The sequence below is a fragment of the Clupea harengus genome, chromosome 12 (assembly GCF_900700415.2).
Source record: "Clupea harengus chromosome 12, Ch_v2.0.2, whole genome shotgun sequence".
Lineage (NCBI taxonomy): Eukaryota > Metazoa > Chordata > Actinopteri > Clupeiformes > Clupeidae > Clupea > Clupea harengus.
The window spans coordinates 15,781,794-15,798,420 of record NC_045163.1 but is presented as its reverse complement, the minus strand read 5'-3'; the positions used below and the strand labels follow the sequence as shown (position 1 = coordinate 15,798,420).

Here is a 16,627-nt window from a genome sequence, read left to right as displayed (position 1 = left end):
CATGGTATCATGGACTCCATCAAATACCAGCAGATATTAAATGAAAACCTAACAGCCCCCTCCAGTAAGCTTAAAATGGGCCATGGTTGGACCTTCCAGCAGGACAATGATCCAAAGCACACCTCAAAATCAACACAAAAATGGTTCACCGACCGCAGAATAAAGGTTTTTGCCATTGCCATCACAGTCCCCCGACCTAAACCCCTTAGAAAATCTGTGGGATGAGCTGAAGCCGAGTCTACAAATGTTGACCTCAGAATCTGAAGGATCTGGAGCGATACTGCATGTAGGAATGGTCTCAGATCCCGTGCCATGTGTTCACCAACCTCATCACGCATTATAGGAGAAGACTCAGAGCTGTTATCTTAGCAAAGGGGAGGCTGCACAAAACATTAAATTAAGGGGTGCCAATAATTGTGGCACACATGTTTTGGGGAAAAATATTTATTTAATCTCAACAGTTTTTTTTTCTTTCGATAATTTTACTTCAATGAAAAGGTAAGATTTTTGTGAATATTTTGAGTGAAAGACTAAGAGGATAAACAGCAAAGATATATTTTTTCATAGCCTGTTTTGCTCATATTCACTAGGGGTTCCAATAATTGTGAAGGGCACTGTATGTAAGGACCCCCAGGTGTCTATATATACGCCTACATCTAAAGCATTTAGATGGCCTACCAGATGCCCACTCCACCCCCCTAATTAGTGACGTGATTGGCACTAGGAGGAGAGAGGGACCTAGTCCTAGCCTGGTGCACAGGCTACATAAGTTTACCAATGAGCTTATGAATGAGTCATTAAAAAAAGACAAACCAAAATATTCAGACGTAAATATTTATTAGGTAGTATGCATTGTTACAGAATAGTCACATTAGCCAGGATTTTTAATCCAGATGAAAGTGACATGGATTCAGAGGGTTTACTCTGCGACCTCTTTGCCCTTAAAAAAAGAACAAAGAAAATAAATTAACTAGAGAACAAACTAAAGCTCTATTACACTCAGATTTTCAATGTTTATTATTATTTATTAAATACTAATATTAGTTCAGGAAACATTACTTTTAATTCTAATATTACCTTTCTGCCATCGCGGGTCTTGGCCCTGAGCTTGTTGACCTGGGTCTCAGCAATGTCAGCACGCTCCTCAGCCTCCTCCAGCTCATGCTGAACCTTCCTGCACTTGGACAGGTGGGAGTTGGCTTGTTCCTCCTGTTTTGAAAGAAAATTAGTATGTTGAAGACAGGCAATTGGGCAATGAAACTTTTGGCTATATAGTCAAGAAAAATGAATTACTCACAGCATCCTCAGCCTGCCTCTTGTAGGCCTTGACCTTCAGCTGCAGCTTGTCAACCAGATCCTGGAGTCTGATGATATTTTTCTTGTCCTCCTCAGTCTAAATAGAAAGAATATATCAAGAAATGTCCTCCCCTCTTTGCATGTAGTTCTAGAGAAAGGGGAGATATTTCTTACCTGGTATGTGAGCTCCTTCACCCTCCTTTCGTATTTGCGGACTCCCTTGACAGCATCAACACCACGTCTCTGTTCAGACTCAACCTCACTTTCCAGTTCACGAACCTTAACATTAAAAATATTTCAGACACTGACCCCTGTTTTGATATTATGAGTTAAACATATCCATTCAGAGTCATATTTTGTTACCTACCCTGGACTCCAGTTTCTGGAGCTGTTTCTTGCCACCCTTCATGGCCAGAGTCTCAGCCTCATCCAGACGATGCTGCAGATCCTTGACAGTAACCTCCAGGTTCTTCTTCATCCTCTCCAGATGAGAACTGGTGTCCTGCTCCTTCTTCAGCTCCTCTGCCATCATGGCAGCCTAGATGATGGCATGATGGACTTTTCATCAAACAACCAAACATATATGTGTCTTATTATGTTATTCAGTTTCATAATATAAAACGCATATAAAACATTTACATCAGTAATAGCTTTCTTGGCCTTCTCTTCAGCATTTCTAGCCTCTTGGACAATGTCGTCAACTTCACCTTGGACCTGAACCAAGTCAGTCTCAAGCTTTTTCTTGGTGTTCAGAAGACTTGTGTTCTGGTATTAAGCAAGAGAACATCTCTGTTATATATTTAATGATTATACTATGATAAAAAATATAGAAATTGAGTTGAATCAGGAAACTATCTCTACCTGGGAGTGCAGGAGGCCAACACGCTCACTAGCATCAACCAGCTCCTGCTCAGCCACTTTGCGGCCTCTCTCTGTCTGCTCCAGGGCAGCTCTCAGCTCCTCAAGTTCAGCCATCATCAGGGTGTTCCTGCGCTCCACCATGGCAGCCTGCTCCCTCATGTCTTCTTGTCCTCTGACAGCATCATCAAGGTGCAGTTGGGCATCCTAACCAAAAAAACATGAAAGGGAAAAGATATGTGTTGTACTAATAACAGACAGTTTAGACTACTCAAAATAATTGTTTTCTTGACATAACTGACCTTCAGGTGACCCTGCACATTTCTCAGTTGTTTCTGGGACTCAGCTGCCTGGCGGTTAGCGTGGCTCAGCTGAACCTCCATCTCGTTGAGGTCTCCTTCCATCTTCTTCTTGATTCTCAGGGCATCATTCCTGCTCCTGATCTCAGAGTCCAGGTTGCTCTGCATGGATTCAATCACCCTCTGGCTGTTCCTCTTGATCTGCTCCATCTCCTCATCCTTCTCTGCAAGCTTCCTGTCAACCTCACCCTTGACCTGATTCAGCTCAAGCTGGACACGGAGAATCTTGGACTCCTCATGCTCAAGAGTTCCCTAAACAAGAAAATTAAAAGATGTAAATAAATTGATTTCTGTAGAGTTTCTTATTGTGTACAGTAATGCCTGCATGAATATCTACCTCAGCCTCTTCCAGGGCAGTCTGAATCTCGGCTTTCTCTGTCTCTACAGTCTTCTTGGCCTTCTCCAGCTCGTGGATGCTCTTTCCAGTTTCACCAAGCTGCTCACTCAGGTCAGAGATCTCCTCTGCAGATGCGCAGTTATAATATTACAGAAAACATATTCAATATTCAGGATTTGTAAATATTGTTGAAAGACACCATACACTTTATGTATCCAGTTATTTTGACTCACGTTGAAGGTTCTTGTTCTCCCTCTTCAGGGTCTCCAGATGGTCCAGAGCCTCCTCATAGGAGTTCTTCATCTTGAACAGCTCAGTGCTGAGAGAGCGAGCCTCTTTCTGGGCACCCTCTAACTCTGCCTGCCCCTCCTCATACTTCTGCTTCCACTCTGCCAGGACCTTTTATAAACATTTTGTGTTGTAAGATGGATTCTTATACAACCTTTACCTATATTCCACATCTGAATGATGTTCTGGAGGTATTACCTTGTCAAAGTTCCTCTGCCTCTTGTCAAGATTGGCCGCAAGAGAATTGGCTCTCTCCACATCAACCATGAGGTCCTCAACCTCACCCTGGAGTCTCTGCTTGGTCTTCTCCAGAGAGGCACATTTGGAGTTGACAGCCTCAATTTGCTCCTCAGCGTCCTGCAGACGCTGGGCAAGCTTTTTCCTGATAAAGCAACAGATTTTAGTCAGAGCACATGATAGTTTGTCATGTGGAAGTAAGAGGTTTTAACAATCCACATCCACATTCTATGTTTCATTGCATGTTTAGTACATACTTGGACTCCTCAAGCTCTTCAGTGCGCTGGATGGCATCAGTTTCATACTTGGTCCTCCACTGAGCAACCTCGCTGTTGGCCTTGGACATGCTCCGCTGCAGCTCAACCTTTGCCTCCTGCTCTTCCTCAAACTGCTCCCTCAGAAGGTCGCAGTCATGGCGTGCAGACTGAACAGCATGGGCCAAGGCATTCTTGGCCTGTTTGTGAATGAGTATTTATAGTCTTAAATGGATGCACAAGATGCCATTAATGTAAACCAGTAGTCTGTTACTTATGTAATATTCTTTACCTTGACCTCTTCTTCATTCAGCCTCTTGAGTTCCTCAATTTGCTGAGTGTGTGCCTGTTTGCTTCTGGTCAGCTGAGTGACCAGGGAATCTTTCTCCTCCACCTGACGTCCAAGCTCACCTGGTTGACAGTTGTGGGTTTTTTTTTCAGCACAACATTTGCAGATTAATAAAAACTATACATAAACCTTCTATGAATCTTACCATTTTCAGTAGTAAGCCTTGCTCTCTGAGCACTGAGGTCATTGATCTGGCGGACTCCCTCATCACTCTTAGCCTTGACTTCACTAAGTTGGTCCTCAAGGGTGCGACAGATCTTCTCCAGATTTCCCTGTTGAAAATGAAAATACATGTAAACCATAAGAGGGTAAGGATAACAGTGCAGTAAGATCAAATTTAGCACCTCAGTAACAAGTGCCAAGTCATACATGAAGTCACACATTTCAACAACCTTAGCTTTTGCAACGGCCTCCATGTTGCTGGAGAGATCATCAATCTCCATCTTGTATTCACTCTTCTCCTTCTCAAGCTTCTGCTTGACACGCTGGAGGTTGTCGATCTGCTCTCCAAGCTCGGCCACGCTATCAGCCTGCTTCTTGCGGAGAGCTGCAGCAGTGGCTTCATGCTGCAGAGTAGACTCTTCAAGATCACGACGAAGCTTCTGGAACTCAGCCTCACGCTTCTTGTTCATCTCGATTTGAGCAGTAGTGGCACCACCAGCCTCCTCAAGCCTCTCACTGATTTCTTCAAGTTCCCTGGAAAGATCAGCTCTCTGCTTCTCAACCTTAGCACGAGCTGCACGCTCAGCCTCAATCTCCTCCTCCAGTTCCTCAATGCGAGCCTATTGATTGTGAGAAAATATATAGTCATACATAACTTTAAGAAAATGCTAAACATTTTGATCAGAATATACAAACCTGAAGCTCCTTGATCTTCTTCTGAAGCTGAGCACCCAATGATTGTTCATCTTCAATCTTACTAAGAAGTTGGGTTGTTTCAAATTCTTTCCTGTTTAACAAAAGGAAAAACAAATTAACCTGATGTTGGCTGCATACAAGTGTTTCATAATACATCATAGATAAAAAAAAATGTATTTATTGTTACACTAGGTCTCTGTTGCTCGTAGCTTGATTGTTCTCTCCTTTGTACGTCGCTTTGGATAAAAGCATCTGCTAAATTACTAAATGTAAATGGGTTGTATTGTGAAAAATGTGCTTTACTTCTTTATCTTCTCATCAGACTGCTGCTTGTCATTCTCCAGATCCATGATGTTTTCCTGGGTTAGTTTCAGGTCACCCTCAAGTTTTCTCTTGGCTCTCTCAAGATCCATGCGGAGCTTCTTTTCTTGCTCCAGGGAACCCTCAAGCTAATGTGAGAGAAGGGTTAGGTGTGTAAGTGGAAAATTGTATCGATAGTAGAATTATTGTACTCGTATAAATTAAGAACTTACGTCATCCACTTGCTGTTCAAGCTTAGTCTTGGATTTGGTCAGAGAATTGACTTTGTCTTCCTCTGCCTGGAGATCATCAAGAGTCTGCTGATGGGCCTCTTGGAGGGCTTTCTTCTCCTTCGTCAGTTTAACAATGGACTCATCTTGAGAAACCATCTCTTCAGTGAGGTTTTTCACCTAAAAACATTACTGAAACATTACTGTATGCATATTTCTCTCCAGTGTTCAAACCCTACTAAATACAGTGGCGTTTCTACATTAGGGGAACATGGGGCACTGCCCCACCAGATCCAGATGGCGTTGTGGTGCAGAAAGCTCAATACATTTGTGCTTTGTTGCAAAATATATCTTATTTTATTTAATATGAAAAGTAGCGATTCAATTGTAAATGTGTGTGTGTGAATAAACTAGACTCACAAGCATTAAAGTGCTGTTTTGGAGTAATTTGATTTGTGTGTGTTTCTGTGTTTGTGCTTGCTCTGTGAAATGCTGCCTGCTCTCCGCTGTCCCTCCCCTTCTGGGGCAGCGCTGCAAACATAAGACTGTTGCTATGGAAACACCAATGAGCGTGAGTGTCACAGGCCAAAGTTTACATTGGGAGATGGGGCAGTGTTAGATGTGCACCACGAAATCTGCCTAGCAACCCGTGACCAAGAAAAAATCAATTATACAGATTCGTACTCAGACAGATCTACACCACTAACATTACTGCTCGTTAGCTATCGCTAGTTTTCTACTGTTTTGGAACCAGCCTCCGTGTTTCAAGTTGCAGCCTGAAATAATTTCTGTTTATAAGACAACATTTTATGTAAGTTTTGTTCATTTAGCAGCATGATTTGTTTCTGTTATTTGTTTCAGTTGTGCCTTTCGCTTCATGTGGTATGCGTGTGCCACAAGCTTGATAAAGCATGCAAGTTATTTGAACTATGTGTCTATCTAATCTTTTATCTAATGTGTCTATCTAATTTTATTGCAATCTATTGTATTTACTTTTTTGCTGTATTATAAGCAACATCTGTGTCGCGCTGAGAACTGAAGCATGTGAAATGTAATCGAAATAGGATTTCTGGATTTCCGGCACTCAAAATGCAGCCCATAGCCTATGCCTACCTGGGCATATAGGCAAATTGCTTGTATAATTATATAATAATCAGCTAGTTCTATTTTTGTGACAATGACATGACGTCATACAAAATTGCCCCACCAGAAGTTTCGGGCTAAATTCGCCACTGACTAAATACCACTTTGATGTGCTTCCTTCCTTAAAAGCCAACCTTGTTCTCAGTGGCATGTTTCTCCTTCTCCACTTTGGCCAAGGTCAGCTCCAGATCATCAATGTCTTTCTTGAGCTCAGAGCACTCATCTTCCAGTTTCCTCTTCTTGGCAGTCAGCTCAGCATTGATTTCCTCTTCATCTTCCAGTCTTTCGGTTGTCTCCTTGAGTTTGGCCTCAAGCTGGATCTTACTCTTGATCAGACCCTCACACCTCTCCTCAGCATCATTGAGATTCTCAGATCCCTAGAGATATGAGATGAGAGGATAAACATCTGATGTGTGTTTGCATAGATATACCAAATATTAAGTGTTCTACCAACACCATTACTAATAAAGACAACATACAGATGACAGTTGCAGCGCCAGGTTATTCCTTTCTTGCACCAGAGAAACCATCTTCTCCTCAAGCTCCTTCTTCTTTGCCTCAGCCTTTGCCAGATTCTCTTTACATTTAACATAGTCCTCCTTCATATTGGCCAGCTCTTTCTCTGTCTCAGCGCTCTTTAGAAGAGGCTTGATCTTGTAGTAAACCTTCATCCATGGCCAGTGCTTGACATTCATGAAGGAGCGGACATTGTACTGGATGGTGTAGATTGCCTCCCTACAAAATCAATTTGGGTTGTAAAATCTTTCACAACCTAACAATTATGAATATAATTTTGAATGAATTAAATGGTGTAGTGGAATCCTGTGTGTTATATTTTCTACGTAAATTGATATCTTATTTGACCTATTGTACAATTTTACATTTTACTAATGCAGGTTTTATCCATTGCTGAGATACAGAACACCACTGAATAGTCATGTTTATCATCACCGATACTTTCTTAGTTTTTTTGTGATCATTTTTGTGAATGAAATGTACCTTCTTTCCATCATCTTGAGAAACTCCCTCCTCATCAGGTGTGCACGGCAGAGAGCCTGAGTCATTGTGACCAGGGAAACCAATTTCTCATCTCGCAGCTCCTCAAGGGTACCAAGCAGACCAGCTTTGAAGAACACCTAAAAGAGAAGAACAAAATATTATGATATGAGTGAGTGGCAGAAGAAATTGACATACTGTATGTAATTCAATATTTATCCACAATTAAAAAATATAAGATAGAAACATTCTCCACCTTAGTGTGTCCAAACTTGTACTCATCGTGATTAACATCGATGGATCCCAAGAGCTTCTCAGCAGCCTTCTTGTTATCAATGAACTGACCCTCAGGGATAACACTGGCATTCAGTACTTTGTATCTGTTGTCAATAATACAAAAAAACATTATTTTCCCCATATAATACATATATGAAGTGTGTATTATAAGTTATTGTTGTATATTGTTGTATGTTCACCTCTGCTTGAAGTCAGCATACATGATTCTGCTTGGGAAACCCTTTCTACAGATTCTGATACCCTCCAGTACACCATTACACCTGAGCTGGTGGATGACCAGGAAGTTCTGCATATAACCTGTGAAAATGCAGAGATGTGAAATTTTCATAGAAATCCAAGGTGTAATATGAAGGACATGTCTTCATTCACCACCAAAAGCCCTTTACCTGGTTTCTTAATTTCATTTGGAATCAGACAACGCACAAAGTGAGGATGGGTGGCCCTCAAGTTGGTCATCAGTTTACCTAAGTTCTCCTGTTGAAGATAGAATGCAGTCAATTTATGCCCTTACCTTTCCTTATGATGACTGTATATATTTTTTTTATTACTGGTTCAAGATACGAACCCTGAACTGTGAGGACACAGTCTGCATGGAGCCACCCTTCTTCTTAGCACCCTTCTTACTACCACCACTCTCTGTTGACATACAAATGATTATTTGGATAATTGAGTTATATACTTAGAATCTGATATAAGTGGTATTTGTATATTAGCTTTTTGACTTTAACAGGTTATTACCCTCAACATCAGCTGGGTACAGGGCAGGCAGCAGTTTGACTGCTGACTTTTGGTACAGCTGCACAACAGAGTCGTTCAGTGGATCCTTGTTCTTCTCCAGCCAACCAGTAACATTGTAGTCCACAGTGCCGGCATAGTGCACCAGGGAGAAGTGAGCCTCAGCTTTGCCTTTGGCAGGCTTGGGCTTCTGGAAGGCATTGCTCTTGCCAAGATGCTGGTCATACAGCTTGTTCTTGAAAGTGGTATCAGAGGCCTTGGGGAACATGCACTCCTCTTCAAGGATGGCAAAGATACCCATGGGCTGTAAAAAAAATAAGATTGCTTAGTTATGAAAGTGGACATCATGAAACTATAAAAATCTAACACTATGCTAGTTGGATTGATTGAAACTGACCTTCTCAATCAGCTCAATGCAGGCGGCCAAGTCCATGCCAAAGTCAATGAACTCCCAAATAATGCCCTCTTTCTTGTACTCCTCTTGCTCCAGGACGAACATGGTGTGGTTGAAGAATTGTTGCAGTTTCTCATTGGTGAAGTTGATACACAGCTGCTCCATGCTGTTGTACTGTGTTGGATACATATTAAACATTATTTCAGAGTGGCCCTCTTAAGTCACTAGAAATAAATAATGTTAGTTAACATTTTTTTTATTTTGTCCTCACATCGAAAATTTCAAATCCAGCAATGTCCAGCACACCAATGTAGAACTGCCTTGACTGCTTGGTGTCCAGCATCTGGTTGATACGGACGACCATCCACAAGAACATCCTCTCATAGATAGACTTGGACAAGGCTGCCACTGAGTTGTTGACCTAAAACAATATGTAAAAATGACTACTTACTTACTATAATAAAAGAAAGCAGGGTTTCCACTGTTATGGAAATCCTGGAAAATGACTTAAATTTAAATTTAAAATCCCATTTTCCAGGCCTAGGAAAGTCATGGAATTCAGTTTAGTCACTGAAAGTTCTGAAAAAAAAAGTCATGAAATAATGTTTTGTATGTAGCTGTAATGAAATTCACTATGTTATTGTACTCTTCCATAGATAATGGATTTGTTAAACTGCATTATACAGTTTCTACTTGAATTGACATAGCCAAACTCGTCTAATAGAAAAGTAATTGAAAAGGTTGTTGTTTACTCTTCTTTCAGAGTTTAGGTCCAATCTGTGATGTATAGTATATCATTCTGTTTATTTATTAGCTTGTGAAGGTTCATGGAGATTTCATTAAAGGTCCTTGAAAAGTCATGGAAAAGTTTTGAAATGTTGTCAATGAAAATGGGTGGGAACCCTGAGAAAGAAAATACCAGCAGTACAATTTTTAGTCAACCCTTCAGTATGTGAGATACCTGTGGCACAGTCTGACCCTTGGTGACAAACTCATTTCCGACTTTCACCCTTGGGTAGCACAGAGCCTTCAGCATATCAGCAGAGTTCAGGCCCAGGAGGTAAGCGACTTTGTCAGCATCTTAAAACAACAAAGCGTTTAAGTGAGTTATTTATATCAATATTTTAACCAGGAAAGTAATGCTTAACATAAATTGAGAGGCCACCAAAATTGATCTACTGAATGACACTAGATATGTTTGGAAACTTCTGTTGTAATAAATATAATATAGTAGATATAGTAGTAATAAATATAATATATATTAGATATATCTGCTCTTGTAATCTTTTTTTTTTCTTCTGTTGTTGGTAACTATAATCAGTGGAAATGTACAAATTGAAGTTAAAATACATGGCAATTTATCTTGTCAATTTTTCAATAAATAAGACTACCTGGTAGTTATTACTAGAACTGACCTAAGTTTAGTACAGTTTTTAAACCTACCCTCATTGCCATCAGGCTCAGCCTGCTCCTCACGCTGCTTCTGCTTGAATTTCATGTTGCCATGATGGAGCACAGCACCAGTCAGCTTGTAAATGGTGACTTTCTCCTCTGCAGTGAAACCCAGGATGTCAATGGCTTCCTGCCATTACATGCATAAATGAAGTTTAAGCGCATCATTATTTTTAATCATTAGTGTTTTTAAGAATGTCATTCTCATTGTATTCATTGTCCAGAAGAAAAACTCATGGATATCTCACATCTGTGGCGTCCAACTCTTCGTTGTCATTAATGCTGGTCACAGTGATCTGACCCTGACTGCACATGGGAAAGTCATAGGGGTTGTTTGTGATGAGGGACATTTCTGTAGAGGGGGAAAACAATAATTTGTTGTTGCAAATGAATAATTACATGTAAGGTTTTTTGATTGTTGGTTGAAAATAACAACCCTACCAATCAGCTCAGGCTTGTGGTTGGTCATCATCTGGAAGAAGATGTGGTAGCCTCTCTCATCAGGGAGCTGGAATGTCACTCTAGACTTCTCCAGCAGGTCTTATTAGGTGGGGAAGAATATATTTTCATATGACAAAATGAAGGCAGCAATAATGAAACATTTTTATAAACACAGGATAATTATACTTACAAGTCTCAATATCAGCACTAGCCAGTTTTCCAGATGTGCCAAAATGAATTCTGATGAATTTACCCTGTTTAAGATAAAATTACATCCTAAGAAATGTATTTCTAATTAATAACTACAGAACTGAGGTCAGAGTTTAAATGGGAAATTGACTTACGAAACGGGAAGAGTTGTCATTCCTCACAGTCTTGGCATTGCCATAAGCCTCCAGCAGTGGGTTGGCAGCAATAATCTGGTCTTCAAGAGAGCCCTGCAAGTGGAAGAAACATTCAAGGAATATGTTGTTATAAAGTGAATGTTTGTGTAGCTTTATGATAATTTACACATAAATATGTAAGGGGTCTGACCTGCATCTTTCCAGCCACTGCCTCCTTTTTCTTGTCACCACCAGCCACTGCAATTGTTGCAAAGTACTGGATGACACGTTTGGTGTTCACAGTCTTGCCAGCACCAGATTCTCCGCTAGATCAAACAGAAGATATTGCAATTTTTCAGATCACAATTAAAAGAGTGCCACAGGGTTACATAGAAGATAATGCAAAGTTTTAAGTCATGCATTGATACTTACGTAATCAGGACAGACTGGTTCTCCCTGTCTGTGGGATAAAATGGAGTTTTAGATAAATGAATCACTTAATTTAATTTAATTTAATTAGTTCATGAACAAATATGTAATTAAGTCATATTATTCAGTGGCTTTTAAATTGAAAGCTTACCTTGGAGCATGAACTGATATGCATTGTCAGAGACAGAGAAAATGTGTGGTGGGGCCTCCATACGCTTCTTGCCTCTATAAGCATTCACCACTTCTTGGTCATACACAGGGAGCCACTTGTAGGGGTTCACAGTGGCACAGAAAAGTCCAGAGTAGGTCTAGAATGAGGAAATAAAGGGGATTGGTTTCACAGCTGTTTTATTATTTTTAACATAGTTTTTCATCTGTGAGAAAGCATAAAGCTTACGTAGATCATCCATGCTGCGTAACGCTCTTTGAGGTTATACAGGACAGAGGCTTCATTGAGGTGAGTCATCATGGCCATGTCCTCAATCTTGTCGAACTTGGGAGGATTCATGGGGTAGATGTCATCCTCCTTAACTGTTCTTTCCTGAAGTAAATATATAAATACAACTTCTTATTATGTATCAACATTTCATATAACAATCCTTCTTATATTGTTTTAGCTTGGCTAAATGTACTGTACCTCCTTGGTGTCAAGAACTTCTACGACGACTTTGGCACCATCTCTGCTCTTGATGGTACCCTTCAAGTACAACTCCTCCTTGTCAGCCACATAACAAGCAGTCTTTGCATCAAAGGGCTTGGTTTGGGCCTCAATTCTCTCCCTCTCAGGCTTACGGAGGTAAATGGCAGCCTTGCCGTAAGTGGCCATATCCGAGTCCCCCATGGTTGCAGGTTACTGTATGAATGAGAGGGGTAAAAATGCATTTATAAAAAGAATAGAGTACAAAAAAGGCTAGGAGTAATTATTTTAATGCAAAGAGTTGCTCAACATTGACAAATGTTTAAGGGGCCAGACAACAGTTTCCCTGGCATTGTTTGAGTAGTCACTCAGATATTTTTAATTGTAATATATCTAAACATCTAATGAGGAACACAGCTAATCATGCCCAATAAAATGAGTATCTTTCTGGAAACAGTCAAGAAAGTGGAAAAATAATACAGTAAACTGTATACTACATTAAACAGCTCAGAAAAAAAGTAGTTTTCGAAACATTAGAGTACCCAAACTATTTATTGCATTATTAACCCTAAAACTGACCATGGTCACTTACATTTGTATATTTACAACAACATATATTTGTATAAGAAGTACAGACATCAATTACACCAGTACACAAATGTATAATGGTTCATTAGTCTGCACAATGCATAGCTAATATATATTAACACTAACAAACAGTTGTCCTCCTTTCTAATTGCAAATTACAAAATAAAAGTACAATTGCAAATACAATTTTGTACGTTTTATTTTTTTCACCAAGATTCAGTACAAACAGTCAGTATTGAAACTATGACCAATGAAATGAATAGTCAAAAAGCACCTGTGGACTTGTTTTCATTTTGCCCAACCCATTTTAGATAACCAAGATGAGATCCACATATAGTTTTACATCTGTCATTTGACTACCCAAAGGAATGATGGGGGGATGAAGGGTTATTGTGGCTGAATTCCTTTTGATTGACATTCAGTATCATTGGAAGAACTAAGAAGACTGTTCAAAGCTGTTGTGGAGAGGGATAGCTAAGAGATATTCTCCCAAGGAGGGGTTTCTCCCAAGGAAGTTTAATTATTGAAACAATATCTAGGTCTCCTGAGCTATTAAAGATCCATCTTTGAGAACTAAAATTTCCCCATGGGAAAGATCCATTTTGAGAACAAACCTTTTCCTTTTGGTTATTATTGAAAGAGTTATTGTTGAAAAGAAGCATCTGATTTTCTCTCGTATTGATATAATTTGTCTTGATAAGAGTATTAAGAACAGATTTGGCTAAACTAGTAAATTCAAATGAAGTCTTACCTTTCCTTCCCAAAACCAGATGGATTTTCAAAAGTTGTCAAAGCCGCTGAAAAACAAAGTCAGTTACAAAGTCAGATGACAAGTGTAAATATAACGTAAAACTGAAAGACTAAAATCCAACTCTCTCATCCATCGCAGCTGAAATACAGTGTTTGCCATGCAACAACTCCTGCTTGATAGCAGCTCCCGCTCTGTCTACTTGATGATGACTTACTGTACACAGGAACCCCTCTGGCCTCTTCTGCAGTGCTCCCTCCCAGCAGGTCCTTATATTGGTCATCTTCTGCAAACTTAGCAGAACCCTAATAAGGTAATATATGTTTGATACATGTGGTTTGATATATTTAAACATTACCTCAACCTTGCTGTCCCCGTAAAATTGTTAGTTTACTACTACATTTTAGTAAACCAATAGTTACTGTGATATGAGATATGACTCCATTTATTCAGTCTGATTTTTCAGATACATTTAAGTATATACCCAAACTCGTTCATCTGAGACATATTTCAGCATTTCAAACAAAAAATGTAAGGAGCTATTTTGTAACCAGAAAAGATAGCCGTGAAAACCAATTACATGTGGCATATTGATGTACATTGTTCAATAGATAGGTTTCTTTTTACAGTCCATGTAACAATTAGGCCATGCCCATACACCTTGAAATAAATTGCCTGAAATTAATATCCCTATGAGATATATAGGTGCTGATTTCTGGTTATGCACCACGCACATACACAGCATGGTTCACTGGTTCTTTTTTGGCAGTCATAGAGCCAGTACATTTTAAGTCAAGATTCCAAAGTTGAAAGAGCTTTGCAGCTTTATTGCTGGTGTACTGTGACAAGTCTTTAAATGCTTCTCTGCAGCCAAGTAGACAAGTAGAAAGGACCTTTGAGTGAAGACAGAAAAACTTAACAGCTGGTATCATAATAAATGAAAACAACATTCTCAAGCATACTTCCTTAGCCTTGTGATACTATTTATATACTTGTAACTATGTTGTCTTCATGACGGCCTTTCAAATATCCTCAACCTGTTTCCATCTCCATAGTTCATCCGTGAATCACACTGTCATATTATTAGAGTGTATTGTGTTCCATTCAGTCTGAAGAGCCTACTGGTGACTTGCAATTGCCTAAAAGTTCCTTTAAGAACTAATGCAGCTAAATCACATCCACACGGTTTGAAGGCAGTTTGCATATGAATATTGCCATATTGCCATATGGCCCACCACAGCATCCCTGAACACCCTTATGGTGATATGTGGTGAACTGAGTATTTATATACAGTATGGCACAACTGACATTTTTTGAATTGATGATGTCGGGTGCTGTCGTGTCGTGTCTCACTCTTCTTTTCGGAAATAAAACTCTTTGTTCTTGGTCGTCCAGGAAAAAAAAGTGTATTTTGCCAGTGCAATACCAACAGCAGAAACCTGAGCAAGTCGCGAGACTATACTGATTTTATAGAGTTTTGCATTCTTTTATAAAGTAACCCATTGTTGGAAACGTGCCAAGAGAAACGTGCCAAGAGTTCCCCCAGCCTTAGAAATGACAATATTATGAAATTACAGTACATAATGGAAAATTTCATGGAAAGTGCAGGGCTCAAGGATCTTTCCTACTGAGTTCCTATTCCTATTGACTCTATGGCTCTGATGAATTCTTTAATTAATAACTCAACAAATATGCAGCCTCACAATTATAGTCCTTAGGATAGGATAGGATCTCTCTCCAGTCCAGGTTAGCCTTTCACAATTGTCATTGAAGTCATTGGAAGATGTGAAGATAACAATTAAAGTAGACTGGTTTTTGATTTGTACCAACTTTCTGCTTCTTTGAGTAGACTGTAGCAGATGACTGCAAAAGTGTTTTTCTGAAGTTGTTCTTCTCACTCTAACTCAGAAAATATTCTATCTTGGTGCTGCTGAGATGTCCTGGGCTGATGCTGCTGATAGTGGATATTGAAGGAGTTGCAAATCAGGATTAAAGATCAGAATGAATTATGATTGACAATAATCAATAATCCAATGAATCTCATAGACATTTGTATTTTGCCTCTTTATTAGATTTAGGTTGGAATCAAAGGGTCTCTGGTTAGGTGTCTGCCATCTCTGAAACATTTTCTAACAGCTGGATCCTCTAATCAACAGCTTCCCCTGAGAACCAACATTGTGGCAGTTCCCGTATCAGAGTAGCTGCCTGATACATATTCATGCAGAGTTGGGGCTATTGGTTGACACCCCTTCTTTTGTTTAGGATACTTAAACTGTTTCAATGTCTAATCAGACACATGGGTGAATCTGCTGAGTGGAACCTTCCTCTATCCCTCAATGCTCATCATTATAAGAATAAAGCCTGTTTCCTGATTGATCATTCTCCGACTGATTTTCCACCTATCTGTGGTATTAGAAAGATTATCAACAATATTCAAGAGTGCTGTCTAATGCTGAATGCTAAATTTTCCACTGCTTAGTTTTCTTACTAGTCCTGATTCCTTTAGCAACTTTCTTATCTCTGTGGGCGAAGTAAATCACTGCGGTGATGGCTGATGAAAAAGTAACAGTGGCATGACTGAAAAAAATTGAGAGATTCTGAATGACCATCCCTTTAATCTATTTTTTGCTTACATGATAGAGAGCTCCAATTAAATTGCTGCTGGTTCAGATTCTAACATTATTGCCGAAGGGGACACTGATGTTGGAGATTCCAGATTGATGTAACAACATGTACCACTTAGTGCTTATTTTGACACAAGGATTGCACACCTTTCACACTTCTGTTGGGAAGATCAACATAAATTAAGGATTCTGGCTCAAACTGGGGTCCTTGAAAAATAAACCAATTTTATTTGCTGGGTTTATCTCTTTAGTTGTTACCAAAAGATAAGTCAGCACAAGACAAGAGAAGAAGAATAAATTATGGTTGGGAGGTGAAAAGGAGGAGTCACACCTTTTCTACTAGCTGAGCTCAGTGCCAGTACCAGTACCGGTACCAAAGTACCAGTCCTTTACCAGTCCTTTACCACCTTTGTATGATGATGTTTTGTTTTTGCCCTTGTACTCATAGAGACCT

At 39.7% G+C, this 16,627-nt stretch overlaps 1 protein-coding gene across 2 annotated transcripts; it reads right to left on the bottom strand.

Moving 5' to 3' along the window:
- Positions 1-904: 904 nt before the first annotated feature.
- On the bottom strand, positions 905-13,781 carry LOC105899468 (myosin heavy chain, fast skeletal muscle-like). 2 transcript variants are annotated; one of them, XM_031578356.1, is made up of 41 exons: positions 13,767-13,781; positions 13,553-13,598; positions 12,214-12,429; positions 11,974-12,117; positions 11,728-11,884; positions 11,580-11,607; positions 11,359-11,473; positions 11,169-11,261; positions 11,015-11,078; positions 10,825-10,923; positions 10,632-10,735; positions 10,375-10,513; positions 9,893-10,011; positions 9,203-9,352; positions 8,935-9,105; positions 8,541-8,841; positions 8,368-8,438; positions 8,189-8,276; positions 7,982-8,099; positions 7,762-7,885; positions 7,509-7,645; positions 6,989-7,244; positions 6,644-6,886; positions 5,370-5,546; positions 5,140-5,285; positions 4,837-4,927; positions 4,371-4,760; positions 4,124-4,250; positions 3,922-4,040; positions 3,633-3,829; positions 3,337-3,520; positions 3,084-3,249; positions 2,851-2,975; positions 2,457-2,765; positions 2,158-2,361; positions 1,936-2,061; positions 1,664-1,834; positions 1,471-1,575; positions 1,298-1,393; positions 1,078-1,209; positions 905-940 (listed from the first exon to the last, which is right to left on the bottom strand). In XM_031578356.1, the coding sequence occupies exons 3-41, from the start codon at positions 12,415-12,417 to the stop codon at positions 920-922; spliced, it is 5,811 nt and encodes a 1,936-aa protein (XP_031434216.1). In that variant the 5' UTR covers positions 12,418-12,429; positions 13,553-13,598; positions 13,767-13,781; the 3' UTR covers positions 905-919. The 2 variants fall into 2 exon arrangements, with proteins under 2 accessions (XP_031434216.1, XP_031434215.1); XM_031578355.2 differs by lacking the exon at positions 13,767-13,781 and having other exon boundaries at positions 13,553-13,712.
- Between the last annotated feature and the right edge of the window lie 2,846 nt (positions 13,782-16,627).

Excerpts from the sequence above, each read along its gene's own strand:
- LOC105899468 (XM_031578356.1), bottom strand. The coding sequence starts at position 12,417 with ATGGGGGACTCGGATATGGCCACTTACGGCAAGGCTGCCATTTACCTC. Across the intron at positions 7,886-7,981 it reads TATGCTGACTTCAAGCAGAG|ATACAAAGTACTGAATGCCA; the intron begins GTGAACATACAA and ends TATTGACAACAG. Across the intron at positions 4,761-4,836 it reads AGAAGATCAAGGAGCTTCAG|GCTCGCATTGAGGAACTGGA; the intron begins GTTTGTATATTC and ends CACAATCAATAG.